Source organism: Vespula vulgaris, chromosome 7 (genome assembly GCF_905475345.1).
Source record: "Vespula vulgaris chromosome 7, iyVesVulg1.1, whole genome shotgun sequence".
NCBI lineage: Eukaryota > Metazoa > Arthropoda > Insecta > Hymenoptera > Vespidae > Vespula > Vespula vulgaris.
Genome location: NC_066592.1, coordinates 3,560,001 through 3,578,154, shown reverse-complemented (window position 1 = coordinate 3,578,154; position 18,154 = coordinate 3,560,001). Strand labels below are relative to the sequence as shown.

General features: G+C 32.7%; 1 protein-coding gene across 3 annotated transcripts in view; it reads left to right on the top strand.

The window, feature by feature from the left end:
• LOC127065163 (5-hydroxytryptamine receptor-like) overlaps positions 1–18,154 on the top strand; it is a 107,082-nt gene that overhangs the window by 65,967 nt on the left and 22,961 nt on the right. For all 3 annotated transcript variants that reach the window (XM_050997158.1, XM_050997159.1, XM_050997157.1), the window contains exon 5: positions 17,287–17,430. In XM_050997158.1, coding sequence (XP_050853115.1) covers positions 17,287–17,430 — 144 coding nt within the window. The remainder of the gene's footprint in view (positions 1–17,286; positions 17,431–18,154) is intronic.

Genomic DNA, 18,154 nt, shown 5'->3' with positions numbered 1-18,154 from the left:
TATTCTCGAAACGAGAAGTTCCAACAATCTCGCGATGAACTCGGTCGATCCGACTAACGCGTTTAAACCATAGAAACGTTCGTTTCTCATAAATCTTACGGAAGTGAATTATTTTGATCCTAGATTATCATCGCTAAATTGGAAAATATTTAATTAATTTCCAATTTAATCCTCTTAAATACTTTATCGATTCTTATAAAAAAAAAAAGAATGAAACAATTATTTCAAATAATTTTCTTTCGGAAAGTACCGTTTCGGTATACGGTCAACAAATATAATAATTCATGAATTACACATTTCAAAATATTTTTCTTCCTTTAATTAGATATCATCAATCGAATTAATTACAATTGGAGGAAATTGTCAAAGAATCAAGTATCATAGTACAATTCTTTTCATTTTCTACTCAGATATTATAAATCGAAATTGTTACAATCGGGCGTAGTGGTCAACGAATCGACTGTCATTATAACAGTACAATTTATTTTCACGCAAGAAAAAAAGATCGATGAAACGAAAAGAAGAAAAGAAGGTAAAGAAAAAAAAGAAAGACCAATATGACGGACTCTTTAAAATTAATATCGATTATCAATATGAGTATAGAGAATTCGAAGATGGTGGATATAAAATTCTAAGAAAGGACGTGAAATAAAAGGAGATAGATCGCAATAGCGATGTTGATAAGTGTGTCGTGTATGGCAAAGAAAAGGAAAAAAGGGCAGATCTTTCTCTCGGTATTGCACACGTAGAAACTATACATGTGTCCATGTGCGTCACGTTCCCATGTAGTCGTCCGAGTGGGTCTTGATGTATGCCTGCTTAGAAGTCCATCCATGGTATTGGAATCCAGCTTCTTCGAGAGCCAATCGACTCTTGTCCTCATCCTTCGTTGGCCTCTTTGCCCAAGGCGATCTCTACAGCAGCCGCTACCGTTTCCTTCGAAGCCTCTTGGGAAGCAAACAACCAAGCGCAGTTCAAATGGCTCGACTACAATGTTTACGAATTGGATCGTTCGAGATCGCAGAACGTACGAAAAGGAATACTAAGCTTTATTTTCGATCAACTATGAAAAATTCACTTTTGTTGAAACGGAAGGAAAAAAGTTTTTCTTTTTATCAAAATTGAAATTGAAAAAAAAAGGAAAAATGAAAGAAGGGAAAGGAGAAAGGGACGAAGAGGAACGAGAAGGAAATATTAAAAGAAAAAAGAAAATGAGAGGATGTTTTCAAGATAAAGAGAGAAAGAGAGAGAAAGAGAACGTGTTCCAAATGAACGAAATCTCGATTGGTTAAAAATCACCAGTAGCCGGAAAAGTCGAGGACATTTGAAAAACTCGAAACGCGTTAATTGGAAGTATTCGAGAGACGTAGAAATGATTTGACTATAAATATCGGCAAACTCACGGTTAACGTGACAGCGACTCTGACTCTTCACTTTATTTGCTTTTTCTCGTTTTCTATTATCACGTGTAATACATAAATAATAGACATGCGGATACAATTTTATTTTTTTCTTCTTTTTGATATCGTCTAAATACATATAATCAAGAATCGTGTCTCGATCGTTGATAAGGAATGACACGTTGTAATAAGGCTCGTTAGAAATCGTAATTACGTGTGAACGAAATTGTGAATTTTAATACAGGCGAACATAGAAATCGAAGCTTCGATAATCTCTGCAACGTGATTGGTCGTGCTGAGTTAATGCAAACTTAATTCGAAGTCAAATCGAATTCGACGTAGATACTCACCATGCTACGTTTGTAGCTTATACGTGATCCACATGTTTCTCTGGCATATACCTTGTCTACCTATCCACATGTATATGTGTATATGCAGTTACATACATACATATGTATATGTAGATAGATAGGTATGTAGATAGGTAGATGTATATACAATACGGACGTGTACTGCAAATGATCAGAATCGTAATCTCTCTGTTGAGATTCACGCTTGGCAGAGGTCATTTGATAGTCAAAATCGCATTAGGAAAAGATATAGCCGTTTTACAATACTTCTAGGAGATATTCACTCTTTTTTATTACGAATACTTTAAAATTGTAAATGTGATTGTGAAGATATTAATGAAATACTGTTACAAAGTTCTACGTTTGCTAGCTACAAGATTACGCATTTATTAAAAGTTTCATATTGTTTTATCGGTGGAAAAAAGATACAGGAGAAATAGAAATTCATAAATTCTGAAAAATAACGATAAAGTACGGCAAAAGATGTTTCGGCCAATCGATATTGACTTAGAAAAAGATACAACGATTCTAAAATATTCTCTTTCGAAAATATTTTCACATTTTATCTCGAATACATTAAAATTGTAGATAAATCTGAATCTGCAAATATTAATAATACTCCTTGAAATTCAACGTTTACTTTCTACGAAGTCGATAGCAATTTTTATAGTATTTTATTAGTTGAAAAAAAAAAGAAACATATACAGATATATTTTTATGATCAACCTAACGTAGATAAAAGACGAAAGAACAAATTTTTCTACGAGAATATGCAAGCGATGATATTTGATATTTCGTAATAACATGATGTGTTACGAGCAACAGGGAAAATGGAATTCGGAAATTTCACGTCCGATCGGAATCCTCGTTCTATCTCTCGAGTTTTCTTCTTTTTATTAGAAGAAGGTATAAGCTTTTATCGTGCTTATGGTTACGCGTAGTAATGGATGCCAGCTTGGAAAAGAAAAAAAAAAAAAGAAAAAAAAGAAATAAAAGGGGCACTCAACCACGTCTAATTGGATAAACGAAACGATAGGGAAGAGTACGAGGAGACGAGTTACGTCGTAACTTTGTAAGTACATACGTTACATACGTGCTACGCTACAAGTAGAAAACCGATGCAGCAGTTCTCTCTCTCTCTCTCTCTCACTCATTCACTTATTCACTTTCTTTCCCCTTTAATATTACACAATATACATCATGAAACAACATCGTACGTTACGCCTGATGAATTAAACGCTTCATAATATTGTCGTGATAATTGAAAAATAAGATTATAACTATTTACGTGCACGCTGAAAATATGGAAATTGCGTGTCCATTGTATATCGTATAACGAAATAAAAGAAGAAAGAAAAAACAAACACAAAAAAAATCAGAGTAAACGTTAAATGGACGTGTCCGAGCTCGAAAATGAAACTCACGTTTGTAGAGAATTCGTATTATCGACGAATTAATTTTTAATAAAAAAAATTCCTGAGAGATCTACCAAAAGAGAAAAAGAGCGAGGCAGAGAGAGAGAGAGAGAGAGAGAGAGAGAGAGAGAGAAATAAATAGTGAAAGAGAAAGAGAAAGACAGAGAGAGAGAGAGAGAGAGAGAAAACTAGCGAAAACAAATTGCAATTAATTCACCGCGTGGTACAGTCTATTCTGCGAAAACATCGAACGTCGAATTAGAAATGGCAATACCTACAGTCGATTAAATGGACAGAGATGCCGGATCTGTAATAATACATCCGACTGCGAGAGCGCGATAATAACGAGATTCGAATCGAGTTGGGATATCCGATGAACGATGGCTACGTAATAGAAGTACGAAAAACCGAATACGACGCAAATGCAAGCGGTCATCGCGGTTTATGGCAATATGAGAGCAAAATTTGAGGCTTATTGTCGATCTACAACGGTATACATTGAACCTATCTCGATCGACAATGTCGAATATGTACGATCTACGATTCATGGTAGTCCTTTCTTTGTTACGTTTTCAATTTAAATATACTCGATTTTGTTTTTTTTTTTTTTTTTCGTAAGCCTATATGCATTATTTTACATTCTGATTTTTAGATCGAAAAGAAAGAGAATATATAATATAATACAAGCGTGACCCTATAATAAAGCATCACGAACTATTTTTCTCTAAATTTCGTACGTTTTTCTCATGAGAATTGATTTTTTTAATCGTAAAAAATAGAATGTTTATAATTTCTTAATTAATACAAAGTATCCTATTCGATTAAAAATTAGTTCTTCTTAATTAAGCGATACTATCTTTAGTACGATTAATTTTTTTTTCTTTTCTTTTCTTGCTTTTTTATCACGATCTAATCTCTTATCACGTTCTAATCACGACTAAAGTCGCTAAGAAAGAATTTTTTTTCTGGTCTTTAGAAAATCAGTAAAAAGATGGATGAATAAAGGATATAGAGGAAGGTAAAAAGGAATGGAATATTTTTGATATGAAAATATTTTTATATGTATGTCTACGTCGTAAATCAATTTATAGTAACTCGTAAAATAACTTGGAATATAACAATTTGATGAAACTATCCCACAGAGACAATTCGTGACCTATCGAACTACTGAAAAATTGCTTTCCTTTACAAGCTGTTACTTTGAAATTCCTCAGTCGTTTCGCTTTTATTCATCGTTTCGATTCTCCAATCCAATTTCAAACGCGTTGAATCATGCGATTGCATCGATATACTCTTGCGCGACCGCATTTAACTCGGATTACTCGTCCGCGACAATAAGGAAAAGAAAAGAATATTTTTCACATCGAATGAAATTTCACGGAAGAAGAAAAGATTGCACCAGATTTGAAAATCTTTTTAAAGTCCATAGATTTATTTATTTTCGAAACATTATGCTGTTACCCGACAAAAATAGAAGTATGTTTCTATGAAAAAGAGTAACGTATTCTCTTCCTATTGAAAGGTCAGATCCTTAAATCAGCTGTTCTTGTTAGTGATTACCAAAAAAAAAAAAAAGAACTCCTAAAACAAACTTCTCATTTTCTAACTTTTCACGTAAAAATTCTAAAAGTTTAATGACTATAACTCAGTTTAACTTTAACTCGGAATAAATTAATCGACTAGAAGATATAAAATCATCTAACAGATCTAATAATAAAATTAGAATAACCATATCAGTGTTTCGAAATTTTGATGACTTTTCTAGTTCTGAAATACTGCAATATTTTCTTAAGCCATTAATCCCTTTAGCCCTAATGCCCTTTGACCTTTCCAAAATCCTAAATCCATTGTCGTCTCGCATAACGTCGCTCGCCGCTCGTTAAATCTTCTAATACTGAAAGAGAAAGGGAGAGAGAGAGAGAGAGAGAGAGAGAGAGAGAGAGAAAAGGAGGGAGAAAGAGAGAGAGAAATTGAGCATCCCAAAGTTGTCCTTTTCTAGTATAACCTTCACGAAAAAGATTAATAGCCATAGGTCATCAAGATACAAGGATAAAGTAAAGAATAAGAGAGATAGATAAGTTAATAATCGTTCATTAATTGTCTATGACGCATTTAGCAATTATCTATGAATACATTTCAAATAGGTTCATGATATCTTCACGATCCTGCCCGATCAATTCCCGATAACTTCACTAGCTGATCATCAGTCGCTTGGCTCTTCTACTGTCTGATTACATACGCAGTATTACTCCTGTCGGCTGACGTTCTTCAAATTATTGCGGCTTGATTGCTTATGTCAAGTTGTTACGTAGAAACGTGGTTAATTATATTACAGATTTGCGGGATATGTTAATTAAAATGATCTACCGTAATAGATATTAGTCGGATTATTAACAATTAAGTCTTTAATAATTGACATTCTTTTTGTTATTTTGTTATTTTTCTTTACAATCGTTAAATCTGTTATATCGTTCAGTTTATTAAGATCGAATCAATTGATTAATCCAACATATATTTTTAACCTTTTAATCGTTTATCACGCTAATTATTTTAATGATAATTTAGTAAATCGTCTTAAATAGAATATCCTATACCTAGATATTTTTATATACATCGAGTGAAGCATCTAAAACACGCCGTAACTCCGAATAACTCCGTTATTTTATAATTTTATGAAAAAAATGCTGAGGACGAAGTTACACTATTTAGATACACGAAAAGAATGTTTTCTCCAGACATTCTTTCAAAATACCTTGCGAACTAATCATTTTTCTACATTTTATACTAATACATTTTTAATCGAAATGCCACGAGGTGATTCAATTCAGACAAAAAGAAAAGCTATAAGATTCCATTAAAAAAAAAAAGATATGCTTGAGAAAAAATGCTTTTTCTTTTTTTTCTCTCTTATTTCATAAAACCAAACATAACAAAGTTATTAAGCTGACCTGTTTTAAGTGGCTCACCTGCCATACATATAGACACAAACACATACGTTTATATATATATACACTTAGCATACATATACCATATATATATATATATATATATATATATATATATATATATATATATATATTTATGTATTTATGATATATAAATGAAGCTCAAAATATACAAATCCAACTATATACTACTTGTCACGTTTCACGGTTAACAGATTACATTGATAACACGTTCATTTTATGTCAACCTATGTACGTATATTCACTCGTTAATGAGCGAACAAACCTCAACTTTGGCGCTCATTTAAATCCCCTGATAAGCTTTTGTTCGAAGGACAAACTGACAGAACTTTCTCTCTCTCTTTCTCTCTCTCTCTCTCTCTCTCTCTCTCTCTCTCTCTCTCTCTCTCTCTCTTACCCTCTCTTACCCTCTCTTACCCTCTCGCACCTTTTTACTCTCCTCTCAAGCAATAACCATCAGGATTTTAATCGATTTTTATAACTTTCATATTCATGAAATATATTGGGAACTTTGTTAGAGAGAAATACGTTTCGAGAAATAAATGGATTTACTAATGTCCATTAAAATGATGGATAAGCGACGAATATCTAAAGTGTAATGATATTCGCTTGTTAAATTAGAGAATTAAGATAAAAATTAAAATAAAAATTATATTTTGTTTAGATATACCTTTTCATAATTGAAGATAATTAATTAATTATATAAAATCGCACATATTGTTAAGTATATTATTACATTGAAGAGATAATTCTCATTTTCGAAATAAATTAAATTCGAGAATAAAATCACAAATATGTTATAAGTTATTCCGAAATTACAATGTATTTAACTAATTAAATATGCCTATAGCTAATTTATTGTCAAAGAGTTATTTGAATACTGCTCTCATTCGAATGATAGAAATGAACAAAAAGAGAGAGAGAGAAATTCCTTCATTCCCTGGAAATTAGATTTGGTATTTCGTATAGGGTGTCCAAGCATAAAACGAATGACGAAAATTAACATTCGGTTGACCGCGAATCATAAAATTTTATTGATCATCGCGTTCACCATCGCCAACTATCTACATCTGGTCAAATATATATATGTGTGTGTGTGTGTGTATGTATGTATAAATATATCTATGTATATATATATAGGGTGAAGTATTTAAATGGGAACACACAAAAAAAAGAAAAAAAAAGTAGAAAAAAATTGCTCGGAATAAATCTATATTACTTTAATGGATACGTGTAACATATTCAAGAAACATATTGCCCATTCAAAAAAAAAAAAGAAAAAAGAAAGAGAAGAAAATAAAGAAAAAAGAGGACGACTAAAAAATTTCCCTAAAATATCATATTTAAATATTCCCATTTAAATGTCCACCTTGTATATAATCGACCGATAGTACACCTGTGTTCCGTATATCGGTCGCCGTAACTGCCATTGGTACAATTTCTTTCATTTTCTTTCTCTCTCTCTCTCTCTCTCTTCTCTCTCCTCTCTCCTCTCTCTCCTTCTCTCTCTCTCTAAAAATGGCGTCAGCGAAAGCTGTTTCTACGAAGAAGGAGATAAATAACCAACGGTTGGCAAGGTTGAATGAGCAGAGCTGACTACCCCCATCGTTTATTGTCAGTTACGTTAGCTTTTTAAGGAAAAGTAGAGAGAGAGAGAGAGGCAGGATTATTTCAAACCATATCTATCGGAAAACTAATATATATTCGCATCATGATTCAGCTTGAGGTTCGAACTACGAACGACTCTCTATACGTTCTACGTTATTATTACCTATGATTTCTATGGATCTCTATCGTATTTCATTCTGCTCGCATTGATTTAACCAGCAGCGGCACCCTTAGTAGTAGCTGTTTCCTTCGAGAAAGAAGACGAATAAGAGACTTTTGTTTTCCGTGACCGTATATCTCGTTTTTCTTCTTCTTCTACTCCCCACCCCTCCCCCACCCTTTCTCCTACTATCCCCACCCTCCTCCATCCTCGTGATATATACGCCATGTCGAGCTACATATATTTTTCTGAAGAAGAAAAAAAGGCAAAAGAAAGAAAAGAGACATCATCCATGTGCGGCCTGTAAGGAAAAATGTAAGGTCGAATCAATAACATAAACAAACAAAAGAAAAAGAAGAAAGAAGAAAACGAAGATGGATGAAGGACAAGTTTCTTTTCCTTCGATAAAATGTCTTACGAAGTTCAACCTTCAGATTATCTTCAAAAGTAAAATTGCTAAAGTTATGCATGTACATGTACAATAATGTGTTAAAAATCATGAATCATAAAATATGAAGACCTACGCGAGATACGTAAAGGCGAATATGCGATGAGAATGAACGAGCACGTGAGAAAATTTCGAAGTAAGGAGAATCTCGTCGTACCTGCTATATATAACTGTGTATATGTGTGTGTATATATGCATATGTATATATATATATATATATATATATATATATATATATATATATATATATTTACTACAACGTCTGAAGCTCTACACCAAGTATATTATAAATGGTGAACCGAAAAGTAATTGCTAGTAGTGGTCGTTATGATTGGACGTTAACAAATATATCTTCCACAAACTTGAATCTCAGTTTCATCTTTTATTATTACTTATTCGTCGCGTTTTATTGCGTGAGAAAGAGAAAAAGAAATAGTTATTATTCTATTAAATATTTTATTTCTTTATACACACACATACACACATACACACCTAATGCAACGTCATAACACATAAATAATTTATAATACGAATCGAAACAAAATCCGAAACAGTTAATAAACTTTAGAGTTAAAATTTCACTTTCTATTATACAAATATACCTAATTATTTTATTGGAAATATTGCTATAAAAAAAAGAAAAAAATTTTATTAAAGTAATCTATGCATTGTTTGTCAAATAAGAAAAAAGAAGTTCTGATGTTACGTTAAAAATTATCTTGAATACTTGCTGTTGTTAATATTACCTAAAATATAGATTATAATGAAGTAAGAATTAATTCATGTTTGCGTTCTAAAATCCTTTCGATTTCAAACTGTACAACTTTGTTAATCTCGTCGAATATATATATATATATATATATATATATATATATATATATGCATATACGAAAATTAATTATGTTGCAAATACCATCGTGTATAATTACGACGTAAAAGGAAACTTCGTCCTTTTGTTAGCAGGTTGCTGCTCGTCAGAACACTTCTGTGATTTACAGATCGAAATGGCACATTTATTCTTTAACAATCTCCTATCTAAGTCATAGTGAAGTTTTGTTAAATACCTAACATCGATCATTTCCACACGTACATATATACAAACACATATATATATGTATGTATATGTATATACACATATGTATTCATGTCTCTCGCCTCTGCACGATTCTCTGGAGTTGAAGGATTATGGTTTCGCATAAAGTTGCAGTATGCACTTGGAGCAAACAGATACCAGACGTTTCTGAGACGTGAAATGAGAGATAAATAGAAGGAAAAATATAGTAAAACAAAGACAAGTAAACAGAGAGAGAGAGAGAGAGAGAGAGAATCACGTGTATAAACTATATATAGTAACAATTTATAAATAATCTTAAGTCGAGCCTTTTTGCACGACTGAAAGCTTATGAATCCTTTACTTACTTTAATGATTCGCTTTTAATCCCGTACTGTCCAACAAGCTAAATGGATTATTTACAGGCGACTTCTTCGATCTCCGATGAAATTTCCCTTTCTACATATATACATACATATATTCATGTAACCAGAACGGCCATCGATGTTAAAACTTCAAGATTTTACGGTTCGTGCAACAATTCGAAAAGCACTCTCCTTCGTTGTTCGTTCAGATAGATAAACAGACAAGTCTTTAAACGTATTTAAACTTTCAAAGATTGTTACTCTTATTTCGTGGTAGAAAATCATTTCTCTTAGGAATAACGACGACGACGACGACGACGACGACGACGACGACGACTACACGCTTCGCGACGCTTCTTACTATTGGGAAGAAAAGAATGAGAAGAAAACTTTGTGAATTTAACTTTACGTAGAAGGAAACGACTTGACTTTTATTCACCTTCTTCCTCTTTTTTTTTTCTTTCTTTTTTTTTTTCTTTCTTTTTTTTTCTTCTTCATTTTTTTCTTCTTCTTCTTCATTTTTTCTTCTTCTTCACATTTTTCCTTTGTTTTTTTTCCTTTCTTCATTCTTTCTTCTTTTTTCTTTACTTCTTTTTTATCTCATTCTAACGTAGGAAAAACGGAAATATAATTGTTTAAGTACATTACCGTTCCAATTCATCTTTTCGCTCGGAAGAAAAATTCCCCGATACAGTAGAAAAATCTCGATTTCCGATTCTCGAAGGAGAATTTTTCTCGAAGATATAAATTGATTACTAATTCAGGAATTCCCTGTTTTTCGAGAAAACAAAAAGTTTCCGAGGGAAAAAAAAAAATAACAAAATCACCACTTATCACGTTTCCACCATCGCAAGTCTCTGTTTACTCTGTTCGCGTTTAAAGTTTCGAATAGGTGGACCAATTAACGAGTCCGAGTGTTCTGGCATAGTGACGAATCGTTAAATATAAACTTTCTCGTGTAAAATAAACTTTAGATACTAAAAGAGGAAGAGAAAGAGAGAAAGAGAGAGAGACACATGTAAAAAGAAATAAATCTCTTTTTCCTTTCTTTCTCACGCAAATATTTATTCGCGTTAAATGACTTTATATATATATATATATATATATATACACACACATACACACACATACATATATATATCCGTATGGTAAAGAGGAAATCCTTCAATTTAACGATTCAACTCATGTCGAGATTTTCTCTTCTGTATCTATCCAGCTAAAGACTCTCTCTCTCTCTCTTTCTTTCACCGAATGATACTTACGTTTGCACGAACGATACAAAGAAAACTTGGAAGAGAAAGAGAAGGTAAAAAAGAGAGAAAGAGAGAGAGAAGAGATAGGATTAGTTGGAAGCAGAACTTAAGAAGGGAAGCTTCACTGGAGTAATTCAATCACGCTAATGGCGGACACGCGGGGCGACTCCAAGCGAGTCAGTTAATCCGTTAACTGCCTTAATTGGGGCCAAACCCTCTAAGACGATTTGTGTATACGTTCAACGTGCCTGCCAACCCCTCTTCTTTTTCGCTTTCTTTCCACGTTTCTCCAGGACATAATTTGTCTCCATCCTGTCGCTTTCCTGCACGTGCAACGGACGTCCTGTCGGTTTATTTCTCAAGAGTGGATACGATGGATCGACGAGGTCCCACTATTGGTCCATTTTGTGACCACGACTTTTGTCCAACAGATTTCAAGGACAGACAATTTCTCGTTGATATCCTACCTCTTCTTATTTAGTATCAAGAGATTAATAACGAAGTTTCAAGGAGAATCATTTTCTTTTTTTCGTCTTTTTATGCTTAATCTGTCCATGCTATCAGATTTGGTATCAGATCTATATATAAATAAGACAATACTATTTGAAATATTGCATTTATAGTTCCATTCATGGACTTGCTATAAAATATGATTAATTTAAAAATACGAATTATGAAGATTTGGAAATTGACGGATATTAATTGACACGTGTATCGTAAAAAGAGAAAAAGAAGAAAAAAGCTTTCACGATCGATCGTTCAACATAGCAACAGTTTCTATAAAAATCACTTAGAGAATAATAAAAAGGAAAACAAGCGCAACAGCTTTATCAATTTGTCCCTTTCAGTATTTTCTCCTTTGACTTCGAACGAATTTATCGTTTCGTGATCCCATTATTAACGATCTAGGTGCACGTCGACGTCATCCTACGTTAGGATATTAACATAAAATTAAGAGAAAAAGGCGAGAGGGAACAGCTAATTTTCCTGCTTTCGCTACAAAAGCTAATACCCTTAACGTTTCCACTTTCAAACTGTTAACGTTTTGTCTGATGGAAGGAAGGTAAAGCGTGGAATTAAGAAAAAAGAAAGAAAAGAAAAAGAAAAAAAAACAGAAAAAGAGAAAAGGACAAAAATTAAAAAATTAAAAAATTAAAGAAGAAAAAAAAGAAGCTACAGAGAATAAAATTTCAAAGGGGGGCCACGAAGATACGAAGAAGATAAAAAAAGCATGAATAAAAAAGAAAAAATACCGTTTGGTGAAATATTTAATTATTTGAACATTACATTAGAAAGGAACGATCGTTAGAGATACAATCATGAAAGAAAAATTAAAAAAAAAAAAAAGAGAAAAGAAAAAGACTAACAAATTACATTACGACAAGTATAATACGGAGTTTTTTTATCTTTTTTCTTTTTCCTCTTCTTCTTCTTTCCTTTTTACGTCGACTACAGTTTCACGACAAAAGAATTCTTTTTCGTTGGCTATAGTTTTGAAACTACTCAATCACTATCATCATCACTTCTTGGTTTCTTCTTTCAAGGATTAAGGTTTATCTACTCCCTTCATTGAAACTATTTTCTGTCTACTCTTTTTCACTTTGATGTCTCCAGTGTCTCATTGTTCACTGCAAAAATAAAAAACAAAAAGGACAAAACAAAGAGAAAAAGCGATTCTCTTATCGTCAAAAATCATTTGACATTTGGGTCACATCCCTTCTTCTACTTCTTTTTCTACTTCTTTTTTTTCTTCTTCTTCTTTATTATTTCTTTCTTATTTTTATTTGTGATTATTTTTCTTTCATGAATTCGATCAAGGAAAAAAGTCTGATCCATTAAAAATACTCTCTATCTATCTACCTATCTATCTATCCATCTCTCTTCAATTTTCTAATTCATTCTGTGTTACTTTCTACTTTATAATTATGTACCCTATCAGCTCGTTGTTTTCATACGTTTGTACGTCATCCGTATTGTCCGTTATTTCTAGTTAATTAATTACGTTTTCCATTGTTACCGTTGGAGTGCTATAATATGTGTGCTTATATTTATACACTCTTTGTATTTTGCTTTTCATTCACACTGAATGTAATTCTCTTATACGTGAAAATTCTTTTTCTCTCTTCCCCATCCTTTCTCTCTCTCTCTCTCTTTCTCTCTCGTTCTAATTATAGGATTTATACCTTGTTAATTATGCCGGTATAAAATTAAGATAAACATTTACTTTCATAACTTCATTTCCATGACATGTCGTACATAATTAATGAATTGATTATTTATTTATAATATATATATATATATATATATATATATATCATTGTATTATCATATAATACATTTTGCAATCTAAATTATATTATATTAAACGAATACTTCGTTAGCTTATTTTATTACGTTCCTTCTATCACTCTTTGGCAAACTCGTTGAACCATCATGTCGAACACCTTTGGAAAAGAGAAACGAGTAAAGGAAACCGCTGTCGGCTTTTGATAGTACTGCTGATGAAGTTGATTCTCCCAGTAAATCGAAAACGAACGCTCAGAAAGAAGCGTTTAACGCGTTCGACGACTAATTGCAAGAGCACCGTAAATTAAAACGAGTTCGTGTAACTTTCGACGTTTATAACGTCCCTTTTTCAGTAATCTATTTCTGAACGATCTTTCGATAAAGATACGAGTTTTAATAGTTATCAAAATTTTCAATGAATATTCCGATAAATGCGTTAATTATGTATAATGAATTTTTTTTTTCATTCATCAATGCATTTTAACTTGATATATGAATTTTATATCATTGACTATGAAGATCAAATTTTTTTTCATTCTATTTTACCTAAAATTTATCATGAAGTATTCATGATAGTAAAGTATAGAGAGAAGCTCCCGATATAAAAATTAATATTGATGGATTAATATTCATATTTCAATAACAACCAACATACAATTTTGAAATTTTTGAAAAATGCTTTTATACGACGAATGAAATATAACGTTCGCATGAGGATATAACACCCGTCGAACAATAATACGAATGTCAGAGGTAAATGTAACATTTATTTTCTATAAACAGTAAATCGAAACGTGAACTTGGCTGTTATGGCCGAAGCCAAAATATAAATCGGCCCTTATACACTTGCCTTAAAGGTTATCGGGTGATCCTGTTACTTAGATTTCCGCCGCTCCGGAAAACGCATATTCGCTGACCCGAATAGGAAAATTGTGAGGGGTGAGAGAACAAAAAAAGAATATGAGTGTAGGAGAGAGAGAGAGAGAGAGAGGGGGGGGGGGAGGGATGGGGAATAAAACCAACGCCGGAAACAACGGCCGTGGTAAGCTGAGCACATAAATCTACACGATAGATGAGCCGGACATCGAAGAGAATGTTTTTGGTGACCCGAGCTTAAATGACTAGCCGAAGGGACGAGCGACGATGCGAACGATGAAAAAATCGTTTTCGGTGTCGTACAGCCCTATAAACCTACAAAGGGAATTGTACGGACAGCGTAAACGATAGTTTCGATGTTTCGACTCGGCTCGGCTTGGAAATGTCCAGCCTATACGTCAACGCGAGATAAAAAGGATAACTCGCGAAAGATTTATTATACGTTAAGGTTCTCCAAATTTTTGTAAATTGCCTACATCTATTTGTTTCTGTTCTTTTTCTTCTTTTTTTTCTTTCGTCTCTTTTTTCTGTTCTTTTTTTTTTCTTTTTATCTTCTCTGATTATCGAAAAAATAAATCTATCTGATCAACTAAATGCTTACAAATATACGTACGAATGTATGTATGTATGTATGTATGTAGGTATGCGTATGTATATGTATAACGTAAGTACTATTTTACTACTACGTACATTCGAGTATGCATATGTACATATGTTCAGGAATGATAAGGAGAAAGTAAACAAGACTGTGTAAGAAGGTAAACGCTAGAGTTTCGGCTGAAGAGAGAAGAGTACTTTAGTGAATATTCTCTCGCGTCCTACGGCTACCTATCCATTCGTCTCCCTATAGCCATTCTATAGTATTCTCATAGTTTAGTTTACCGATAATCCATATCGATTCTACTCAGAGAAAATGAATATTTTATTAGAATTCGCTGTGAAATTTCGTTGATACTTTATAATGAGGATAATCTTCTAACGAATCTGCGTACATGGATATATACATATATATATATATATATATATATATATGTGTATGTATATACACATATATATATACATATACATAATAACGGTAATTATTCATTAAAAATAATAGATATCGATTGGTTAAATCGGTTCGATAGGACATACGTTTTAACGTATTGTTAATTAATCGAAATGATTCGTCATTCGATGACCGTTCTAATAACACCAAAGCTTCGAACGTTAATCTCCTAACATCTGTAAAAGTTAATCATTTTCGAAACGCGTTTGATAATCAAAAGGATCGATAACACATCGTTTAGCATCAATCAAACAATTTTTCTTTTAGGATTATATCTTTTTAAAATATTTTTCTTATATATATTCGAATAATTTACTTCGAGATGATGTTCGTCGTTAGAAAAATATGTCGGGGGATAAACATCGCATGTTGGTATTTCATCGAGTTGTATTTCACTACATCAAGAAAATTCTCTCTATCTTTTTATCTTTCTCTCTCTCTCTCTCTCTCTCTCTCTCTCCCTCTTTCTCTCTTACAAATTTTAAAAATCTTCGACTCTCCAAATTCTTCCAACTTTTTCTATACACGTCACTTCTATTCCGAGTCTCAGCATTTCGGAAAATATTTATTCTCCTTCGCATACCGCGACTCGACTGGTCATATTTTATAAAATACATTTCATTCGTTTCCCCCTCCCCTCCTCTCTCTCTCTCTCTCTCTCTCTCTCTCTCTCTCTCTCTCGCATTTTCCATTTCTATTCTGAACTCTATTTTTAATAGTAGTAGTTTCTTGTACGAAAGTATTCTTTCGTCGTCTTTCATCGTAGAATTCACATTATAAAAATATTGAAATATTCAAAGAAATAATAATTTAATATATAAAGAAACACAGAGAGAAGAATTTTTTTACAGAATTTTTAACAATTACAAAAATATAGCTCGTATGCAAATTTTTGCATAAATATATATATATATATATATATATATATATATATATGTACATATGTATATGTATGCACAATGCACATGCACCGATACTTTCCATCGAATAAGAGCAAAAGAAATAAATCTCTATATTTCCTTCTTCTTTCAATGAAATAAATTTCTCTAGTACAGTAGTAATTTTCAGATATGTAGTATATATATATATATATATATATATATATATATATATATACACATACACATATACATAGGTATACCCAAGTACATTAATCAAAACTTCAGATTAATTTCGGTTACGTCAGAGACAGAAGATACTTTTTTCTTTCTCTCTTTCTCTTTCTCTCCCTTTCCCTTTCTCTCTCTCTCTCCCTCTCTCTCTCTCTCTTTTTACCTTTCTACAATGAAACCACGTGTTTACTACCTTATCTAAGTAAATATAACTTTTGTTCAAATGAGAACAGTCGCTTTATTCGACGAATGGCTTAGAAATATATAGTATTATATACAAGCGAGTACACGCTAGTAGCCTTTCATTTTTCTTCTCCACGACAAGTGTGCGGTCAGCCATATATATGTACATATATACATAGCTATATACCAACATACACATATAGCTTTTCTCCCCAAACGGAAAAGTTCCGTTAATTAAAGTGCCTGTTTGCCTCGGAGCCATAAAATAAAGATGACAGTTTACTTAGAGTCTATATGAAAATTGACAATAAAGAAAAGTAGTCGTAAAAGCAATTATTATTCGGTTGACGTTTGAGAGATAAGGAACTGATCAGTCCCGATGCACAATTCCTTACCGTCTCTTTAAACAATCTCCTTAAACGATATATGTATACTTGCAAATATATACGATATACGAAGATACATTTATGATTGAATGTCTATAACACTTATCGATCAGTTTCCTCGGTTTCTATCGTCTATATCATTGTTTATGTACTTCACAGATTCCCAATTCTATTAATAGAGAAGGAATGTAATACATGGATATATATATATATATATATATATATATATATATATACATATACATATACATATACATATACATATACATATAATGTACATAAATGCATATGCACATACATATACCGTACGTAGTCATATTCTAGTAATAAGCGAAGTATAGAAGCTAAGGATAATGATAGATAATTCTGTTTATTACAGATAAACTCGAGATGGTCTCTTGGGCCGGAACTCTGCGACATATGGACGAGCAGCGACGTCCTTTGCTGCACGGCATCGATATTGCATCTGGTGGCTATCGCGGTCGACAGATATTGGGCCGTCACCGATCTCAATTATACACAGGTTAATTGATACGCTTGCGGTCGAGCGAGAGTGTGACGGAAGTTCTCAGGGAAGGAATTGCAGAATAATGCAATTAAATCGATTGCCATTCGTATCTTTCTCTTACATCCATATGCATATACAAGATTAGAGAGACCGGCACACATACATATGTACTATCGATATACTATACTATCTACGTACATATATACATATGTACATACATATCTACCTACGTACGTATCTACATATGTATGTGTATACGTACATATACGTTTCTGTGTATGTGTGTGCATTTATGCATTAGATTAGAAGGGCCAAGTATAGAAATAGATCGACAGAATCGATCCAATTAGAAAGGTTTCGTTTCACGCGAACATTTCTTTTCTATCCCCTACTTTTTTTTCTTTCTTATTTCTCTCTCTTTCTCTTTCTTTCTTTCTCTATCTGTTTCTCTCTCTCCCTCTCTCTCTCTCTCTCTCGTTCGCTCGCTCGCTCTATCTATCTCTATTTTGTTCGTTCGTTCATTCTTTCTTTCGTTCTCACTCTTTTTTCCTCACAACGGCTCGTGCCATTCCCTCGGACTAATCGGATGAACCTTGAGAGCTCCTCGAAGTGGGTCCATAGCACGAGCTTACGATCGAAGGTTTTAAAAGCTTTCCTTCTTAACGCGACCGTTATACCGGTACGGTACAATTAGATAGAGAGTGACATACATCTATGTACAATGTAGTCCAGCGATGGA